Source organism: Lycorma delicatula, chromosome 2 (assembly GCF_047948215.1).
Source record: "Lycorma delicatula isolate Av1 chromosome 2, ASM4794821v1, whole genome shotgun sequence".
Taxonomy (NCBI): Eukaryota; Metazoa; Arthropoda; class Insecta; order Hemiptera; family Fulgoridae; genus Lycorma; species Lycorma delicatula.
Genome location: NC_134456.1, coordinates 7,730,068 through 7,750,957, shown reverse-complemented (window position 1 = coordinate 7,750,957; position 20,890 = coordinate 7,730,068). Strand labels below are relative to the sequence as shown.

The 20,890-nt window shown below is 29.9% G+C and overlaps 2 protein-coding genes across 7 annotated transcripts in view; both read right to left on the bottom strand.

The window, feature by feature from the left end:
• LOC142320458 (serine/threonine-protein phosphatase 6 catalytic subunit-like) overlaps positions 1-6,705 on the bottom strand; it is a 17,705-nt gene extending 11,000 nt beyond the window's left edge. Inside the window, exon 1 of one of the 4 annotated variants that reach the window (XR_012755395.1) lies at positions 3,491-3,805. Coding sequence is in view for 2 of the 4 variants with exons in the window: in XM_075358249.1 (XP_075214364.1) it covers positions 6,516-6,660 (145 nt within the window). In the remaining 2 variants the exon portion in view is untranslated. Of the gene's footprint in view, positions 1-3,490; positions 3,806-6,515 lie in introns of those variants that run through there. The other 3 variants (XR_012755394.1, XM_075358249.1, XM_075358250.1) reach the window with 3 other exon arrangements.
• On the bottom strand, positions 6,696-20,890 carry LOC142320457 (mitochondrial pyruvate carrier 2-like). 3 transcript variants are annotated; one of them, XM_075358248.1, is made up of 3 exons: positions 20,764-20,889; positions 15,006-15,202; positions 6,696-6,723 (listed from the first exon to the last, which is right to left on the bottom strand). In XM_075358248.1, exons 1-3 carry the CDS (start codon positions 20,815-20,817, stop codon positions 6,711-6,713), a joined length of 264 nt encoding a protein of 87 aa, XP_075214363.1. In that variant the 5' UTR covers positions 20,818-20,889; the 3' UTR covers positions 6,696-6,710. The 3 variants fall into 3 exon arrangements, with proteins under 3 accessions (XP_075214363.1, XP_075214361.1, XP_075214360.1); XM_075358246.1 differs by lacking the exon at positions 6,696-6,723 and adding an exon at positions 8,465-8,601; XM_075358245.1 differs by lacking the exon at positions 6,696-6,723 and adding an exon at positions 11,654-11,764 and having other exon boundaries at positions 20,764-20,890.

Sequence of the window (20,890 nt, the reverse complement as noted above, 5' to 3'; positions counted from 1 at the left end):
ACTATGTCGCTCGTAATATTAGTATAAACATGAGATTATCATCTACAGATTTTAGTTTCACTGTACGCTTGCTCACAAAAAATGAATTACAAAACACAGAATTACAAGTTGGAAACAGCGATATCATCATGTCTTTCATCAATTGCTGCTTTACCAGCACTAAACAGAATGAAGAAGTGGTTGAACAAGTAATTACATTATAAATTCCTGATCTGTGACTTCTGTGTTATACAAGTCACACAAGATACAAGTGATACCATATAAAGTTGATTTCTTTACATTTATTATGACACAATATAACCATTCAATGTGATGAACAGAGTAAAAGGATCAATTTCAGGGCTGAATATCAGCTACAGTTTAGTCAACATTGTTCTGGTATGCAATAATTTTGAGGCAACAGCATCAGAAAAACAATTGAAATATCAATTTTCCTCAGCAAGCCTAACTCGTGATGTTGAGTTTTTATTAAGACTGGCTCAGCGTTTTTTTGGGAATAGATATGTGTCATGTCAGGTTATCTGTTAAGTTGTGATACCTTCAGAGACATACAAATATTAATTATTATTATTATTATTGTGAATTAGACTTCTTGAGTCGATTGGAACCCCTTTTCCTCAAATAGATTCCGTGAATATCAATTACATTTTTGAGCTTTGTCCTTGATATAATTCTGGATTTATCTCTTAGACTGAGGCAATAGCTACTTTCTTTATTTCCCCTTAACAGAGTGATATCTGTCTGCTTATGAAACTTATTTCCCAGGAAAATTATTATACTGAAAGCACAACATACTAGACTTTGATATCTTGATGAATTAATTTACATTTCTTATAATTTAATTCACCGAATTTCTTCATAACAGAAAGCATAAAGATAAATTTTATATAATTTATTTGTGGATTGACTTACATGTGAACTGTATGTCATTAAACAAATAATTATACTAGTACAACTTGTAGATTTGTTTGTTAATTATTTCAATAATAACTAAACAGGTAAGTTTTCTTTTTCAGCAATGTCAGAAGGAGTACTGATATGGAGGACTTTTATCCCAGAATTTAATCAGAAATAGAATCTTCATTTTCACTAAATTAGATTGGTGAAGAAACAGCAAATCGGTGAGTTTTTAATTTAATTATTATAATATATAAAATGTGCAATGCAAAAAGTAAAAACCTTTAAAAAGTTTATGTAGAAAAGTGGTAACATCAATGTACATTAAGTGTCTGGAAAGACAGTTGTAACAAAAGATTAGATGGGCTCTTAAGAAAAACAAATATTCCACAGGTTTTTTAAGTTCAGAGGAAACATTTAAAAGGATTACGAAAACTTGAGATTAACTCATCGCTTCTTGATTCTATAAATCTTTGTTTATTTTATTATAATATTTAAAGGTTTTGCTCTATATTGAAGCTTATGAATGTAATTAAATTACAATATATGAAAAATAATTTGTCTTGAAGATCAATACAATATTAGTAATGAAGCGATTAATTTAGATAACATCGAAAGTTCCAAGTCTTTTAGATTAGTTCATATAAGAGATGAAGCATATCCTGGCGGGTTTCAATGTATCTACCAAAGAGAGAAACAAACGATCTGCTTAATTTTAAAGGGAAAATTTTTAAGTTTTTTGGGATAAGAGTGACATTTACACTTTCACTGTTGGGAAATTATATTTATAACCACCGATATTCTTTAACAGAATTTACAAAATTTGCTGGAATATTATAATTTTCAAACTAAAACTAAAAAATCACTTATTTTTTTTTGAATAAGTGTTAAGAGAATAAAGCTCGTCAAATGAAAACACCTTTAAATCATTAATTCACTTTCAGGCATGAATTTTATTTGTAACCTGTAAATTATGGTAGTAAATAATTTACATTGTTATCCACTAAAAATTTCTGTACCTGCCTTAATTTAAAATTATATTTTAATAAATGATGTCATTCTGTCATTAAAGAATTTTTAACAGTTAAGCCCAAAAATATAATTTTAATAGAACATATGAGATGAAGAGGTAATAATGATTTGAAAATTAACGTAATCATCACAGTTTACTTATTAACTAGTAAAGAAAAATTAAATTTTAAACCAAACATTTGGCATTTTGTAATGTTGTTCAGGAGAGGTACAGTGGTGGGAAAGATTCTGTTATTATACCATAATTTCTAAAAAAAAATAAACTCGCCTTACAGCAGCTGTTGATGTAGCCTACCATCGACATGTCACTGCCAATCTATTCTCAGCAATATTTAGAAAATACACTTTCATGATTTGTTACACCTTCAAATGTAACATTTGTCTTTGAGATCATTCTGTTATAATACAGCATTACTTTGTTCTTAGTACTACATTAAATCCCTAATCTTATAAATTTATTATTTTTCATACCTATAAATATCTTTTGTGAACAAAACCAAAAAAATGGGGATATAGTGGTTGTTATTTTTAAAATATTGTTACTATAAATTTATATGTAAATTATAATACTATCGCAAACTATAATCCCATTTTACACTTTATAATTTTCACTGTACTTATTCTATCTCTTTTTAGAGCTTATTTATTTTTAAATTTACTACAAAATGAAGCTGTATTTGTCATAGATCTACTAGTTCATCAAATGTAACAAGTACATCACATATTATCAAGATACCTCAGAACTTACTAATGAGAAATAAATTTTAAAAAAACAAAAAAAAGAAGAGAAAAAATTGATTGATAGATAGAGCAGTTGATTGTAATAAATGGACTTTTACTCTGTTTTTCATACACAGAATCTGTTCTTACAGTGTTCTGCATTACCTATCCAAATGCTACTTGATCAGAGTAAGATGTGTATTATAACGTACTTAAAATATCATACTCAAATCCATGATAATTAAAAGAAAGTGTATACTTATATTACTATGTTTATTCTGGATAGATATTACTGTGCAGTGTACTGACAGGACAGCTTAACAGCAAGTGTACTATTATATTTATAAGGTAATTTAATTTTTATATTAGCAAACGCGTCTAACAAGACGTCGCCATTTCCCAGTTTCTGGAAAATGTTTTAAATTCTTTAAGATAAAAAATTTCATTTTCTATTTTCTAGAATATTTCTAAAACATTTAGTTATACCGATAAAACAACTTAGTAGCTGTGGTATCAATCAGTATCTGAAACGAAACTTGCTTTTCAAGCCGTACTTCACAAATTGTATACAAGTAGTAGAAATTTTATCATTTGCCAAGAATACACGTGTAAATTTAGGTCCTCGCTTCAAGCTGTAGAGTATGCTGGTGCGCCTCGGGGAAAATTTTTTGCTTTCTTTATTGTTTATTAATGATCTGCGCAAAATCTTGATCTTCATTACAACTCTTTTCACAGATGATACCGCTGTAATCATTTCTAAAGATAATTACAAAAATGGATAGAAACTTTCACAATTGCAGCTTTAAAAATTTTTCACTAAATTCATAATTAATTTATTTACCTTAACGTGATTTCATGTGTTTGATTAAATAATTAATATGAACTTTAAATACATCTATTTCGTTTTACAAATTTTATACTGTTCCGATCAGAAAAACCATTTATTTATAAAGTAGGAAGTTAGGTTAAATAATCTGTTACAAAAATCTACCTTACCAACAGTTTATATTAAATCCCAAACGCTTTGGATCATTTGACTATCCACAGTAGAGAGATTGTTTTGTAATCTAAAACTTAAAACGTAAATAAGAAATTATATATTAACACAACAGGTCTTCTTGGCAGTACAGAATTTAATTGAGTTAGACAACTTGAAAATGATTAATTTAAATAGAAAATCACGATTTATATAAATTTTTTTTTTTGAGATTCCTGGTTTTATAAAAATTGTTGGAAAATCTAATATTTAAATGAAATTATCCGGGCTGTAATTATGTTTATTTTATAAAATGTGTTTAGCATAATTAGATTTATCGAAACAGCCTTTCTTTATACTATTATTATGTTGTTTAGCTCTAATAGAAACAGAACGGTTGGTCATAACAATATATTTTAGACGGCAGTTTTCGCGTTTTAAACTATACCCATCTTGTCTATCTATGATATTTATTTCATTATTTTAGTAGAATCGCTATTGTGTATAAAATTTATATGTTTTTAAAAAGTTAACTTAAAAAGTAACAGAACTTTAAATACAACTATTTATGTAATTTTTTTTCTTTAAATTGAGATTATACCAACCGGGTTGGTAGTGGTGGACGTGCAAATCAGCTGATTTCGTAGTCGCGAGTTACAACTTTCAGAGCCTATTAGTATGATTTGTATTAGTTTGTATTGATATTATTTCAGAAGTAATACCATCGGTGATTCACGGAGACTACAGAAAAAAAAAATTAGAAATTGAGATCACGTTATATAGATTGTATATATCAAAGTTTTTTCCGTGATTTGCATAACCTATTCTGCTTCTGAAATGAAAAAAACAACATTTTATTAAAAAAAGGCTAAAATGCTTCGTTTGTAACTAACGGTTAATTAAAGATTTCGCTCGGGTTCTGCAACCCCGGTGAAAGAGGTGGTACTGAAAATTTATAGGACAATAATTAAGGGGCAAAATTAGTGATTTCTGTGGGTTTTTTACCTTTAAAATTGAATAAAATAGCTACCAAAACAGTATCTGCAGTAGTTTTTAAGAAATCTGGGATGAAAATCAATAATTTAGATTAAAAAACCCATTATTATGTTTGATCTACAATAACTTTGTTAAATGGGTAATAAACATGTAAAACCTTTAAATAAGACTTTTAGAGAATATAATTCTGAACATAATTGTGCAAGATAAGTCGAATAAACCAAAGAAAGTTTAGAAAAATTAGAATTCAGTTGAGAAACAATACAGTAAATTGTACCTACCAGTTTATAATAAATATTCAAAACCAAGCCCACTAGTTTCATAACTTCCCATCTGTACTGCTTTTGTAGCTCTTTATAGTACTTCAGGGCTATCCTTAAGTTTCTCAGCAGCATCCGTAATGCAAACAATTAATTTCTCATGAGAATGTATTTTTGTCTTATATACAATATTTTTCACGCGTCCCAGTTGGAAAAATCTAAAGGTATTCTTGGTGGCCAGAAAGGTGGACCTCCACGACTGATCCATTTCTCAGGGAAATGATGGATCCATTAGGTTTATTTATTTTATCAGTTTTTTTTTTAACTGAAGTATTTTAAAGCCCATTTATATCTTTGCAGATTTCATCAAATGTAGGATCATCAAGACAGAAGGAGTACAGCACTTGTCAACTTAAAACCGAAGAATTCAGATTAAATTGCAGCTATTTGAGTCTTACCTTAAATGATGCTACTACTAGCGTCATTACTGGTTGTGTATGCTACTACTCTCATCTGCTGTTGTCAATTGTAAACTGTTCATCCTTCAGTGCTGTATAGTTTCATTCTTTGTAGTTGCATTTTCTAAAATGCCTTATTCAATCGAGCAGTAGATTGATATATAAGCTTAACAATATATAAACTTAAGCGCAATGTGTATAAGCTTACGAGCTTATACACGTTGTGGATCCTTTCAAGAAACACTTCAAATATTCAGCAGAAAAATCTCTGAATGCTAAATTTTATACCAACAGAGTGGTATAGAATACCAGTTTCAAAATTTTTCATGATTTAAATTTGAAACCGTATTGTCCAACAACTTGAGAGAACAGAGGAGTTGAAACATTTTAATTATTGTGACAGGCTTCTCAAAAACAATGTTGAGAGACAGATAGAGCCAAAGCTATATTTTATCTCAGACAAGGCATGTTTCATTTATCTGGATATGTACAGCTTTGCACAGCATCAGGTATTGGATGACTGAAAATTCTCACAGTTGTTTGAATGTCCGCCTCATGACAAGAAAATTGGTATATGATGTGCTGTTTTTGGTAATTGTATAATGGGGGGACTAATATTTTTTGATCGGACTGTCATTACAGTAGTGTACTGTACAATTCTGACCGACAGAAGAATGAACTGTCAGCAAAAAGTGGTGGTTTCCCATTTCCCCAGGTTTCTCTTTTTTTTGGAGTTACTTAAAGGATAAAGTTTACAAATAAAATCACTACATTATCAATGAACTGAAGGCATACATTCAACAAGAAAGCATTTTGCAAAAAGTGCTAGGTATGATCACTCGAGCACAAAGATGCTGCACAGGGTGCTCACTTTGTACATTTCTTCTAAAAATATGGTAAATATGTTAACTTTTGCTAATGTAAATACAAAATTTAATTTAATTTACGTTTTATTGTTACATAATTTTAATGTTATATGACATGACATTGTTTAGACTATAGCAGGTGTTTCAAGTTGCTCACTTTGTATTAAACTATAAACAATCATCTGCAACACTACTGAAAAAGGAACCACATAGTTCAGAAAAGGTGATATTTCCAAATATTTAGAAAATGACTTATATTTGTAAATAATTTACCTTCAGGTAAATAAAATAGGAAATACTATCGACTCACCATAAAAACCATAAACTTGAGTAATTTGTCTAGATTCATGATTTCCTCTAAGTAGTGTAATTCTATCAGGCCATCGGGCTTTTAAAGTTAATAACCTTGTAAAAGTTTTGAGACTATAATAACCACGATCAACAAAATCTCCCATAAGTATGTAATTCGTATCAGATACTTGGCCTCCACTCCTGAACAATTCTTCTAAATCATAAAACTAGAACAAAAATAAGTATTATAGTAATAATAAAATAAAATAAATCAAAATTATAAATAACAGGTCTCAATCTTAATATATATATGACATCAAAAAGAAAAAGGTTTGAAAAGTAGGTAATAAAAGCAAACTATGTAAATTTATAAAGCTATGAACAGACTGGACTACAATCACCAGCAATGTAAATCCCACAGTTTGGACATCATTTAAAGCAACTTGCTTGCTTGCACATAATACTAATATTTCATGTTTACACTGACAGTAATATTTCTAACAGTCCTGTACTTACTATAGAACCACTCACAGCTAGTACAGTCTCTGCTATTTAATATTGTTATAAGTTCAGACTTAAGAAAAATTTGAAAGAAAAACGTGTTTAAGCAACTGTGAAATCTACGGGATTAATTTAATCAAAGAATTTTATATAATATAAAATTTTATGAGAATGAAATGAGATTGCTCTAAGATGGAAGTTCATTTTGTAATTTTCTGAAAATGAATCGGTTAGATTTCAAAAAACTCCAACTAGCTGCTCAAAAAATTTTAAAAGGCAAGCCAACTTTCATTCTGCAATTTAATGGGCAACTGCATACTTTAAGTAGTGAATGACCAGAGACACTGATAATACAGACATGTTGAAACCTGCATAATTTGACATCTTGCATGGCAGTACCAACTTAATTTGAACATTAAATTATATATGCTATACAATACTAAATATTCTTGTTTTATATTCTGATCAAATTTAATTTTTTTTAATAAATAACAGGCTTTTATTTATTTAGTTTATGTACTGTAATATTTTCGTAAAATCATTCTTTTATTGTCCATATCTTCCTCTGTACCAAATGATTAAAAGGAAAAACAAAATTCAGCACAATCCACAACAGTACAGAATCAAATAAAATTTATTACCTCATTTATTTTTCTTTTTTCATTTATACACCAATAGTACTTTTGAGGAATTCCTCATCAGTTGGTTAAAATTAAAAATTCTTTACTTTTAAAATTTTGTAAAAATATCAAAATCACACATTAAAATATTGTTGTACGCAGTCAAAAATTAAAATTTTTTAAAAATTAAAAATTCTTTAATTTATTACACATGTTTATGGCCAGCCACTAAATACAGCACTGCATAAATATAATATAAATTTTATCTGACATCGACAAAAGTGCTGCTATTTTTTAGCAGCTTTGATAAGAGAATCATTATCAAACTCTGTCTGCAGATTGATCAAGCTGAATTTTCGTTTGTATTTGTAAATATTTTTCTGAAATGTTCAGTTTTTTATTATTGTAATCATTTTCAAATTAGTTTTTAAGTCAGTAATGGAATGTTTATTTATCATTAGATGGTCAGCAACATTAGAGAATCCAACTTTATTGTTTTTATAATAACTAAAATGTTCTGCAAATCTTGCTCTAAATGATCTGTTACGTTTTCTCAATATAAATTTTATCAGTCGCTGCATATTATTTTATATGATACCACATAAACTGTTAATTAATAATTATTATTATGGTTTCTTAAATGTCTTATATGATTGTTTTGCTTATATGCTAGTTTATATTTTTCATGGAAATGAGTTTAGAAGGTTGAGGAGAAAATAATGGAAAAGAACCCTTTTTTTTAATTAAAAAAAGCCACAAGATGACTATTTGGAAGACATCTCCAACTGACAAGACATAAGTAAACAAATAAATTTTTAAGTTTCTACTAAAACAAAGTGGTTTTTAAAATGAAGTAATGCAATTTATTAAAAAAATAAATAAACAAACTTGTCCATGAATATCACCACATACAGTTACAGGTGTTGATACGGGCATAATGTTTGGTTCTTCTAGAACCAAATCACACACTATATCACATAATTTCTGTAAAATACAAATGAAGCCAGGATTAATTACACAAAAATAAAATAAAAATTTCTACTGTAACTTAAAAGTTTTAACAAGATCTAAAATTTACAATTCTAAATAACAAAAAAACAGCTGTTTTATATATAATTTTTTATTTATACTATTTTAATGTGTTTATAATTTCTACTACTATGGTATTAGAGAAGCTGGTTAACCGTACCTTAACAGCAGTTGAAATTAGTATACCATTAAAAGTTTGTAAACAAACAGTTGAAATTTCATTTCTCTATAACAATTCTATGAAACACTTTTTCAGATTTATCTTTTTTAGAAGGGTTATTCTTAAAATATTTTATCATTCTTTATGTATCATAATACTGAAACTATATCTGAAAAGATTAGAAAATTCTAAGCTGGCAGTTATAATATATATATATATATATATATATATACATACAGCATTTATGGCATACTTATAATAATAGCAGTTATTTCATTTACAATAATATGAAATTTTGTTGCATGTTTTAACATGATAAATTCTGCTAGGACTTTTTATTTGTAACAAAATCTTAAATGAAGTGCTAAGATATAATTATAAGATATTTATTATCTACATACATTCCCATCCAAAATATATCTTGGGACTCGTTAAAAATGTGACAGTTTTTGGAATACAAAATACTGGATTTCTAATCACTCTGAGGCACCTAAGAATCAGGAAGACTGAATTTAGCAAATTTTAATTTTCTCACATAATTATATTTTAATTACAAATTTTATGAAAATGCTTCTTTGCCACAAAAACATTTGTGTCAAACCAGATTACAAAATTATTTTTATGCAGCACATTGCTTCAACCTGTTAGGTGCTTCACTTTTAATCTTTATTAAATTACTTACCCATCAAAATGATCTTTCGCAGAATCATTTAAAACTAAATTAAAGAATCTTCTTTTACAAAATTAACTTTATTTTTTTGGTGTGTTTTAAATAATACTACAAAAAACTGAATTTTCTGTATCCTTATTTTATTATTATTAACTTGCAAGTAGTACAGACTGAACTAATTAATTCCTCCTAGATTTCATTTTGTACTGCTTTTACTTTTTATCTTCACATATTTACTTAAAAATTATTTCATACATTTATTAGTTTTACAGATTAATAAAAATTTTACCCACTTTTTACAAAAAAATTTGTATTTTGTGATAATATTCTGATCAAGGTTTTTCCATGACTTTTCTCCATCATTCTAGGTAAATTAGAATAGTTATTTTTATTATCAATGAATTAGCATACTTATCCTTTCCAGAAGTGATTAATATAATGTATAATTGTGAATTTGAATAAAATATTTTTTTAACATCTTTTACACAAAACCTTTCATCCCTGTACTTGCATACTTAAGTTTACAGTTTGGAAAATGTATTCACCTTATATGTTTGGTTTATAAAATTATATTACCATCAGTAATCACAAACATTAATATATTAAACGTGAGCCAAAAAAATACAGTAACAGTAATTTCATTGGTTTGTTAAACAATGTCAGTAGTATTTAAACAGGTTTATGTCAGTGTGTGCAGGTTATAATAAATAACATAAACCAGTAAACAATTTTATACTACTACAGTGGTCGGCCTAGCCTTGTGACTCATGAACTGACGATGAAAATCAACGATAAAATTTGTGAAAATCGCCGCATTACAGTTACAGAACTCTTGCTGCATTTCCCCCAGACTTGCATGAAATTGTATCAGGGAAGCTTGGTTATCACAAGTTACGTGCAAGGTGGGTGCCAAAAATCTAAGGCGGCAGATTTCTACAGAGAAGGAATTGAAAAGCTTGTGCTTTTCAAAACATAAGTTACTTTCTGGACAGCCCTCGTATATATATAATATCTACCACCTGCCAAAATAGTGGTAGTATAGTACAAGTTCCTATTTCTACAAGCATGTAATCCACTGACAATAATTTCTCATAAATAATAACCAAAAACTGCCTTGGAAGATAAAAAAAGGATATATATATTGTATTTTTTATAATCAAAAACCAACTTGAACAAGTCAAGTACAGAATTACAAAGTAAATTAAATGACACTTACCTTATTTTTCTTTTCTTTATTTCAATAGCTCTTTCACAGGATCCTGCATATCAGTTGTATATAAATTATATAAAATTATGATCAAAACAACAATTTTTTTAGAAAAAATGAAAATTAAAATTATTATCATATACAGAAAACATTAAGTCAATAAAATAAATATTACATACATTTAAATATGACATTAATTAAGAATAAAAATTTAAAATTAACTTTAAAAATAAAATAATTATAAGATTCATACCATGTAACCTAAGACTACATAAGGTAACATTGGCTGGTCAGGTTACATGGTATAAATCTTGTAATTATTCTATTGACTTCATGTTTTCTATATATGATAGTAATTTCAATTTTAATTTTTTCTAAAAAAATTGTTATGTTTTGATATGTAATTTTATATAATATATAAATACAACTGATGTTGCAGGATCCCACAAAAGTGCTATTGGAATAAGGAAAAGAAAAATAAGGTAAATGTCATTTTGTTTACTTTGTAATTTTGTACTTGGGTTGTTCAAATTGGTTTTTGATTATAAAAAATACAATATATTGGTACAGAGGAATATGGGTCTTGTAAGTATTGACTTTATAAAAATTATATATATATCTGTGTGTGTGTGATTGCACACACACACAAAGTGAGAGAGGGACAGACAGACAGACAGACAGAGAGCGAGAGGAAAAACTATTTTATTAAGCATTAGACAAAATTTAAATCAAATTAATAAAATGGAATTGAAAAAAAACAATTATATAGATAAAAATATTTATTTAATATTACAATATTTTAGATAAAATGTATCTATCCATCCATAACATAATGCATTAACCATAAAATATAAAACAAATAGTAATAAAATAAATAAGTTATACAGCATTCTGTGGTTGACTTAAATTATTTTAATTACACTACTGCACTACACCTTTCAACAAAATAACTTCTGCCCACAAAATTTTTTTAAACTTTTTGCATCGCAAATTTTATTTATTTTTTTGTATTTATTAATAACTAATAAGTATTACATTTCATAATTTGTTTTCTTCTTTAATTTTTAATGACCTCTGATATCTGTAATAAAAAATTATATTAATTTTATAAAAAAATAAATAAATAGTTTTATCTAAGTATTTTTCAACACAATACTAATCACTAAGCAAATGTTTTTCTCTGAAGGTTACATCTGTAAAACATTATGAATTCTGTATATTTCATACCGAAATGAAAGTTGTTCCTACTGTTATTGTTATTAAGTATTAAAATTTACTGAAGAAAATCTCCACAAAATGCAGAAATTATACAAAAGGGTACCTTGCTTTTTTTCATTATTATAATTGAAATGTTCTATAACTTTCTTTAGAGGTTTTAATACAAGAAGTAACACTTCAGAATTAAAATTATTATAATAAAAACAAAAATTATTATAATAAAACAATCTATGATCAATTTCAACATGAGAACTATCTGCTTAATGCTATTTCAGCTCTCATTAAAGTAGTTATTTTTGTTGCAGGATACGTTTAAAAATACTATCATGATATACAGTATGAAAATAGTTTTAAAGAATTAAGCAAGAATTATATCATAGGAATTGATGAAATACATCTGAATTACCTGTTGGTATATGAAGAAGTAAAACTGGAATTTATAGATTTTAATAAGAATGCAATAGCAAAATAAAAAACAGGAGCAAATACAGATGAGAACTATTACACAATCACTTTAATGTGCTTATAAATCATGTGAAGGTGTATTAGTTGAGGCCAGTTCAATCTCAGGAACAGTATAGAGGTACAAGAGAGGTGGTCATTCTAGTCCTTAGACCAGGGGTCTCAAAATATTCTAGCCTAAGGGCCATACTGACTCGTCCACAACCTTGGAACCTTGAGAGCCTAGAGCTAACTAGCTCATGATACCATCCTACCATAGTTTAGAAATACGTGCAAATTTTCATTTCAGGACTAGGTGGCGAGTGAGATATCTATGGCACAGGGACCGAGGGTGGACTCCACTCCGTTCATAATTTCAATTGGTACTTATGAGCAAGGACATTTCATTGCGGCAGAGGTAGCCAATGAGTGTGCTGTGCATTACGTATTGTTACGACTACTTACGGCCATGTTAAATGTATAGTAGTGAAATTTTGTGGAGTAGAGAAATAAGTGCAGGATGTCGAAAAACTACAGTAGTGCAGCGATCTGAAAAGTTATACGTAGTGCGACTAGTGTGTTTTGTGACTATGGTTTTTCAGTGAAAATACAGTGTGTTTAATTGTGGGAGTTTAATTTAATTAATTAATTAAAAGTGTAATTTAATAGTATTAATTGGCATTATTTTGATTTGAAGTTACGTCTCTTTTGTGTGGATTTGCATAAATATGGAAAAGAAACGAAAGATAGAGAGTGAGTGCAGAACATTTAAAGAGCAATGGGGATATCAATATTTGTGATCGAGTCAAGTAATAAGGCAATGTGTATAATTTGCAAAAAAACAATATCAGTTCTCAAAGAATACAATATAAAATGTCATTATGAGACTAAACATTCTCAGAATTACTCCAGATTTACAGGAAGCCTACGGTTAGAAAAATATGAATCTTTGAAATGCAAGTTGAAATCTCAGTAATTGTTGTTTAAGAAAGTAAATGCTGAACCAAAAGCAGCAACTTGGTCAATCCATTTGAAGTGACCCAAGAGTCAAAAAAAAATTAAAACTTAATTTAAACAGTACTAAGATTTTTCAGAACTTCAATTGGAAATGACTGATTTGCAGTGCAGCGATATTTTTAAAGAAAAATATTTAAATCATCATTGCTGGAATTTTATAAGCGTCTTCCACTCACACAGTTTGATCAGGTGCATAAATTTGCTCGTGTCTTTTTTTCTGCTTTCGGCACTACTCATATACGTGAAAAAATATTCTCCAAAATGAAATATATAAAAAATATTTATAGACCCAAATTAACCGATTATCATTTGAAGTCACCGTTGACAATTTCCATGAATAAACTCCACAACTGCAAACAATTGTCAGTGGAAAGTTACAGCTACTTAAATCTCAATAATCATAATTGTAATGTTTAATTTCATTATGGGAATTACCTATGTACGTCACTTACTGTTGTTTTGGAGATAAATTTCATATCATTAATTACTTAAAATATTCAATTTCATTATGTATGTTAGTTATTGTATTTCTTAATCGGTCGTTAAATAAAAACATCTGATTATTTTGTATGATTTACATACTTTTTAAATAATTTTACAATGTAATCAAAATAAACTGTAGCCGGTTATTGGGCATGTCGATGGGCTGGATTGGTGGTGCTCACAGGCTGTAGTTTGGAGACGCCTACCTTAGACTAAAAGGGAAGGTTTAAGAGTTATACCTAAAGACATTCAGAGATCAGAGAGGGGGTTTTATAATGTAGAACAAAATAAAGTTTTGTTGATGTACTCATCATGAAATGTAGCTTAATTTCTGAAAATAAAAACTCGTTTAAAAATTCCCTATCATGATAAAACCTATCCTGTCAGTAGAAAATTCAAATCGTTTAAATTTTTGTCCTTTGGATAACCTTTCATAACATCTGAATTTTATAATCAATTAAACATAGTTGTTTTTTAAATGTAAGTGAATAGTTGTTTTTGGAACACTCAACTCTACAGAACACTTATGCGCTGATTTTTTTCAGGCTATGAAAATATTGTTTATATCTAAGTGTAGCTAACTTAAACTTAACAAATCACAAAACACACCAAATATTCTGAATCGTAATCATGGTGACTAACAAGCTGCATACAGCTACTGAGCTTGTAACAAAGCACATATGTGCTGGTATAGAACTTGTTTACGAATCGAAAACTTTGTCATTTCTCTTTACTTTGGCATACAATTCAAGTCATGCTTGTTCCAAAACTGTAACTGGCTGCAACTTCACCATTATTTTACTGACACTGTACAAACCATGATGATAATATTTCTCCCAAAATAATTTAGAACTACATTTTTATTTTATGAATTTTTTTTAAGAACGTTTATACAGATGTAGCAAAATAATGAACAGGAGAAAACAGTAGCACTTAAAATAGTTCCATTTGCTTCACTCTGTTCAAAAGAACAGCCTAATAGTCGCACGTTTTGAGAAAATGTATTAAAAGGTGGAATCGACTGCAACTTATATCTACTAAAAGCAATAAAAGAAGATTCATACTTGCATACCTAAAAAAATCCACAATTGTTTTCCAAAAATATATGGACTAAAATCTAAAATTAATTTTACATAAAATTTGTCTTAATTAGTAATTATTACCTTACGGCTCTTGTAAGTTGATAAAAATTAGTAATAGCAACAAAAACATTCACACTGAACAAACTCCAGTTCTTTGGTATAATGACAAGAGAGTATCTTGACCATACAACACCAGTTGCAGCTAATGCAGATGACTGTGAAACACTCAATTTTTCAGCTGGACGTTGAATGTCACCAAGACCAGCTATTACAAGGCCCTGAAAAATAAAATAAAATCTTTTATAAAAATTTACAGTTTTGTGCGTGTTTGTATGTGTGTGTGTGTGTGTGTGTGTATATATATATATATATAAACACGAGGTTTGTTTAAAAATAGACCAATCTTTTTTATTTACGCACCAACAAAGATATTTAATTTAGTAACATTTAGTTGACAGTAATGTCTTCTACATAATCTCCTCTGTAACCACCTGTTTTTGGATTGTTGATATCTCGTTTAGTGTTCATGTTATTGTTATTTGGGTGCAATATGTTTAAGTGTTAATAGTGATTTTTCTAACGTGCAATTTATTGATGATTGAACTTTTGTCTCAATGTCATAGCCGTAACCCCAGCTTTCGTCTCCCATTACGATCCTTTGCATGAATGTTTCATCATCGGCTTGTTCAAGGAGTTGCCAGCATTTGTTCACTCAATGTTCTTTCTGCTGTTAGGTCATCAAACAAGGAACAAACTTTTGTAACTCTATGCATGTTCAATTTTTCAGTCAAAATGTCATGGCATGATCCAATTGAGATGCTAACCCTTTCTGAAGTTCTCTGACAGTCAATCGGCAATTTGTACACAAGAGACCATTAATTTCTTGAACATGTATCATCAGTTGAAGATCTTCTTGGTCGAGGGTTATCTTCAATTGACTGACAACCAGTTTTAAATTACGAAAATCATTCGTAGCATTGCATATGACCCAGAGCATCATCTCTGTAAGCTTCTTTCAAAACTTAAAGGGTTTCTGTGAGTTTTGTCCAGTTTCACGCAAAATTTTACGTTGTATAGTTCCTCCTGAAAAACGCACATTACAAAAATCACTACTAACATTTAAACATGTTGCACTCTAATAATAATAACAATAACATGAAAACTAAATGCGATATCAACAATCCAAGAACATGTAGTTACAGGGGAGGTCATGCGGAACACAATGCTGCCAGCCACACGTCACTAAATACCTCTGTTGGTACATAATTTAAAACATTCTTGTCTTAAACATATTTGTCTATATATATATATATACATAGACAAATATGTTTTTATATACATTAATTTATTTACATTAAATATTTTATAGTCCATTTCTTTTTCTCTGTACATAACTATATATAATATAATATTTTTTCAACCTCCACAAAGTACAGAATTACAGAACTATTTTTTTAAATTCATCAAAACATTTTCAGGCCCAAGCCCTTCTTCGATGATATTTTTTATTTTAATAAATTCTTCTTTGTTTTCATTTAGACATTAATTTTAGCTTTTTACATTTTAAAAATTTCAGAACAATTGTTTTGAAATTTTTTAAATGTTTTAAATTTTATTAACAAGCAATTTTTACAAAATAAAATGTAAAAAGCTAAAATTAATGCGTAAATGTAAACAAAGAAGAATTTATTAAAATAAGAAATATCATCGAAGATGGGCTTTGGCTTGAAAACGTTTTGATGAACATAAAAAAGTAAAGGTAGGAGTGTTCTCTAATTCTGTATTTTGCGGAGGCTATAAAAATAATATTGTATTATATTTTTACTTTTTCAAACATTACATACCTCTTATCAAATAATTATTAAAAAATAAATACTTAAATCCACTAGGTACAATAAAAGCAGTGGCAGCTCATAGCTAAAATTAGTGGCGATGTTGCTCCAGAAAATTTTTAGCTTTTGTTTCATAATTTTCTAAGAGGAAACAAACATCTATAAAATGTTAAAGTTTTCTATAAAAAAAAGAATCGATTAGAGTAACTAGAAGCAGGATAATAATTTAATTCTACACTATATCACATTCAAGAATAAGGTACATGGTTTTAAGCACAACAGATGCAGAAAAAAAAATACCTTCCACCAGCATGCAAGGGTCAGCACTGCGGGAGCGACAGTGCTCTCTCTCCCTTATAGCCTTGTGTGCAACTTCCTATGTGTGCACATGCAGAACAACCAAACACCACACTGCTGGAACTGTGAAAAGCACAGTTTCATACAAAGATTTTTGTATCTTTTTCATAAGTTGTGAAATGGCTACTAACATTAAGCTCAGGGATTATATATTGTACAAGTACATAAAAAGAATTAAAGAAAAAAGGAATTAATATCTAGTGGAAATAGGAGTGCTGCAGTTCCTAAGTGCCTATATGCAAGCCGTCACTGAATAAAAGGTACGAACACTCATCTATCTATAGTGATTTCAGAGCTTTAACTCAATCATCAGCAGACCAATTTTTTGTAAAATTCACAATTATAAATAAAATATAGTTATTTAAAAAAAAAAAAATAGTTAAAATTTTAGAATCATTAGTAAAAATTTCCTATATCCCATGGTAACATAGGAGTTTTCATGGTATGAGGTATTTAAAAAAAAACTTTATTTATAACTATGTACAGGTGGTCAGGAAGTCACCGTACCCTTAAAGTTAATGAAAAGTATGAGTTAGGAGATTTGTTTAGAACATATGGTATTTTCATTGGGATCAGTTGGCAACAGTTTTTTACGTCACACACTCTGAGCAAAAGACAGTTGTGCAAAAATGGTTGACATGAGTAGTTACAGCATCGAGGAGTAGTTAATGATAAGTGTAAGAGGGTCATGAACAACATATGAATCAAACAATGAAGCTAATTAGCGATATGTTTCGGTAATAAGCCGCCATCACAAAACAACAATGTTGGCTTGGGTAAATGTGCATTTGAAATAGGCAGTGTTAAAGATAGACCACAGAGTGGATAAAAGTTAATGCAGTTGGAAACACGCATTGCTGTTGCAGTTTCCATTGAACAATTCCTAATGAAATCAACTTGTAAACGGTCAGCTAAACTTCATATACCACAGACAACAACGCAAGATCATATGAAAAAGGACTTGAAAGTTAGGCCATTTCGTCCAATGTTCATCACTGGACTGTCAGACTGCAAACATGGAACGTCGTGCTGCATCCTGTTGAGCTTTATTAGAAAAATTCCCTGCTGCAGTGCACCGTGGAAAGGTGCTTTTTACAGATAAATTTGCAATTTATTGCAGTTCATATGCCAGAAATGTGTTATTTTGGGCGAAAGAAAATCCTATTATGCAACAGAGATGGAAAGAAATCCACCGCATGTCATGATGAGCTGGAATGACAACTCGTCATTTGCTTGGTTCATATTTTTTTGATGGGCCAATGAATGCACAAACTTAAGATGTTGAAGGCACGATTAATACCACAACTTCAAGAGAAGGATCTCATGGAACAAGTACAGTTGCAGCAGGATGGAATACCTGCACATGTTGCTAAATCAGTCCACGTGTTCCAGGATGTTGGATTGGCTGCGGTATTCCAGTGTCACCAGCTCCATTATCACGACCACCATGAAGTCCTGATTTTAACACACCATTATTTTTAGAAATTCTAAAACACCAATAGAAGATGACTTTTCACATTCGTTTTTATTTTCAATCTCAACTAACATACTTATACGGATAGAACATATTTGCATTTGAGTGGAGGTTACTTTTTGAATACATAAAGATTGACGGTAAATACAAACCCTATTAATTTTGTGTGAAAAGTTGTCTTTTGTATTCTGCATCTTATAGATAATGGTTCACTTTTTTTTCATAAAAAGGTGTGATGAATGGTTCTATAGTCACCACACTCCACAGCATTATTCTTTTTTGGCAATGCAATAAGCATTGATTTCAGCCAATGTGTTGGAATTTCCCCTGAGCATAATATGAGTTGAAAAACTGGCCAAAACACAATAGACAATTGATCGTCCTTCAGTAGTTTTAATAGTGTGCCGTGCATTTTTTCAGGTCCGACAGCTTTACTATTTTTCATATTTTTAATTGCTTATATCATGTCTTCTTTCATTTCATCTTCATCTAGACTTTCTTCTTGACCAGAATTGACATTATCCAGCATACGCTGTGCAGGCCTTGCATCACCAAATAATTCTTTGATGTATTTTTTTCCATTTAGCATTTTTGTCATTCTCCTCTAGTATCATATTATCATGTTTGTCTTTCAAGTTATTTAGTACCACTTTACAGTACAAACCAGTGAATACTTTCATTTTCTTATGGACATTGAAAAAATCGTGTTTAGTCTACACCTCTTTGATTTTTTGACACTTCATCTTCAGCTATTCATCTTATGGATCTTTCTGCAAATAATTCTGCCCAGTCTCATGCACTCATTTCCATTACCTTTCGTCATTCTTTATCACTCGTAAATTCTAATATTTCAGTGGTCATCTATGCATTCCTTCTACTACACTGCAAGGCAAGGTGCCTCATTCTGAATTCTAGACTGCCCTTCCTTCTACTTTTCCCAGATGACATTTGGGTCTGCTACAGATTGCAATTCCACCATTAAATCTTTCATTTCTTTCGTAGCATGCATATGAATATCTGATTCTAGTAGCTTGCGATCATTGATCAGTTGTGGTGATGGTGATTTGCCCATCTGTGGAAAATGTGATTTTAACATAATAACAACTAGGTTGTAATCAGAATTCACATCAGCGCTAGGATATGTCTGCTCACATTTAACATATTTCTTCATGCTGACCTCTACTGAATTTTGCATTCCAATCGCCCACCCAAGACTATGGTGATTTCACCTCTTAGTGAGTTTTAATAATGTTGCAATCTGTTCATAGAACCACTCGATTTCCTTGCCATCCTTGTCTGCAGTAAGTGCATAAACTTGAATAATATTCAGAAGTCAAATTAGTTAACTTGATTCTTTCCAAAAACAGAACGTAATCCGAAACCCCATTGCCAATGTGTTCAACCATCAAAACAGGAGCACCCACTCTGTGACTAGGATCATTCAAACCGGAATAGAAAATCACTGCTTTGTCCAGCTTCACACTTCCGCAGCCAACGCCCTCACTAAGTCCAAGAATGTCTGTTATATAATTGCTTCCTCTCTACATCAGTGTTATGCAGTTTACCAGCTTGGAAGACTGTGAATGTTCCATGTGGCTAATTTTACGTTCCTATTGTTACTGCAGCTTTCATTTGTCAAGGAGTCTGTGCAGCCCCATCTGGAAATCCGATTGGGGGCTGTTTTTTACTTCCAGCTGATGATTTTACAATGACTCATGCCATGTTGACTGTTGACAATACTCCACTGGTTTCCCCGATGTCTTTTGGGGGATTTTCTATCAGGGTTTACTCCTCTATAGCATGGTCTCATTTTGAGACCTTGGAGACTCTTCTACACATCCAACACAGCATGTACTTGGCTGGGGTACATAAACGTGCCACAGGTTCTGATTGCCATTTCATTTCTCCTTCTGTGGGACTAGCACCATATGATGGTTGAATTCAAATAAGTTTTCTCAAATCTAACTTCAACTTCATTTAAGTAAGCTATTTTTAAAGATTGAAGAAGTATGTTTCATAATATTTGATACAAACATCTCATCATGTAGTTCATGATAATTACTGATCTTAGATTGATTTTTAATTTTTGTATAACTAGTGTTGTTTTTTTTTTAACAAAAAATAATTTCTGAACAAACTGAAAACAGTAATACAAGTATCATCCTACTTCTTGTACCTTTGCCAGCCTGAGAGTTGAGATAAGATATTGCAGTTCAGCCAAAGTAATCATTACGGTATCACATCCTTAGATGGCTCAGCAGTTTATAAAGAAATTCACCCCTCATTTGAAATGATATCAATAG

Excerpts from the sequence above, each read along its gene's own strand:
- LOC142320457 (XM_075358245.1), bottom strand. The coding sequence starts at position 20,817 with ATGATTACTTTGGCTGAACTGCAATATCTTATCTCAACTCTCAGGCTG. Across the intron at positions 15,203-20,763 it reads CAACTCTCAGGCTGGCAAAG|GGCCTTGTAATAGCTGGTCT; the intron begins GTACAAGAAGTA and ends TTTATTTTTCAG. Across the intron at positions 11,765-15,005 it reads CAACTTACAAGAGCCGTAAG|ATATCAGAGGTCATTAAAAA; the intron begins GTAATAATTACT and ends TTTTTATTACAG.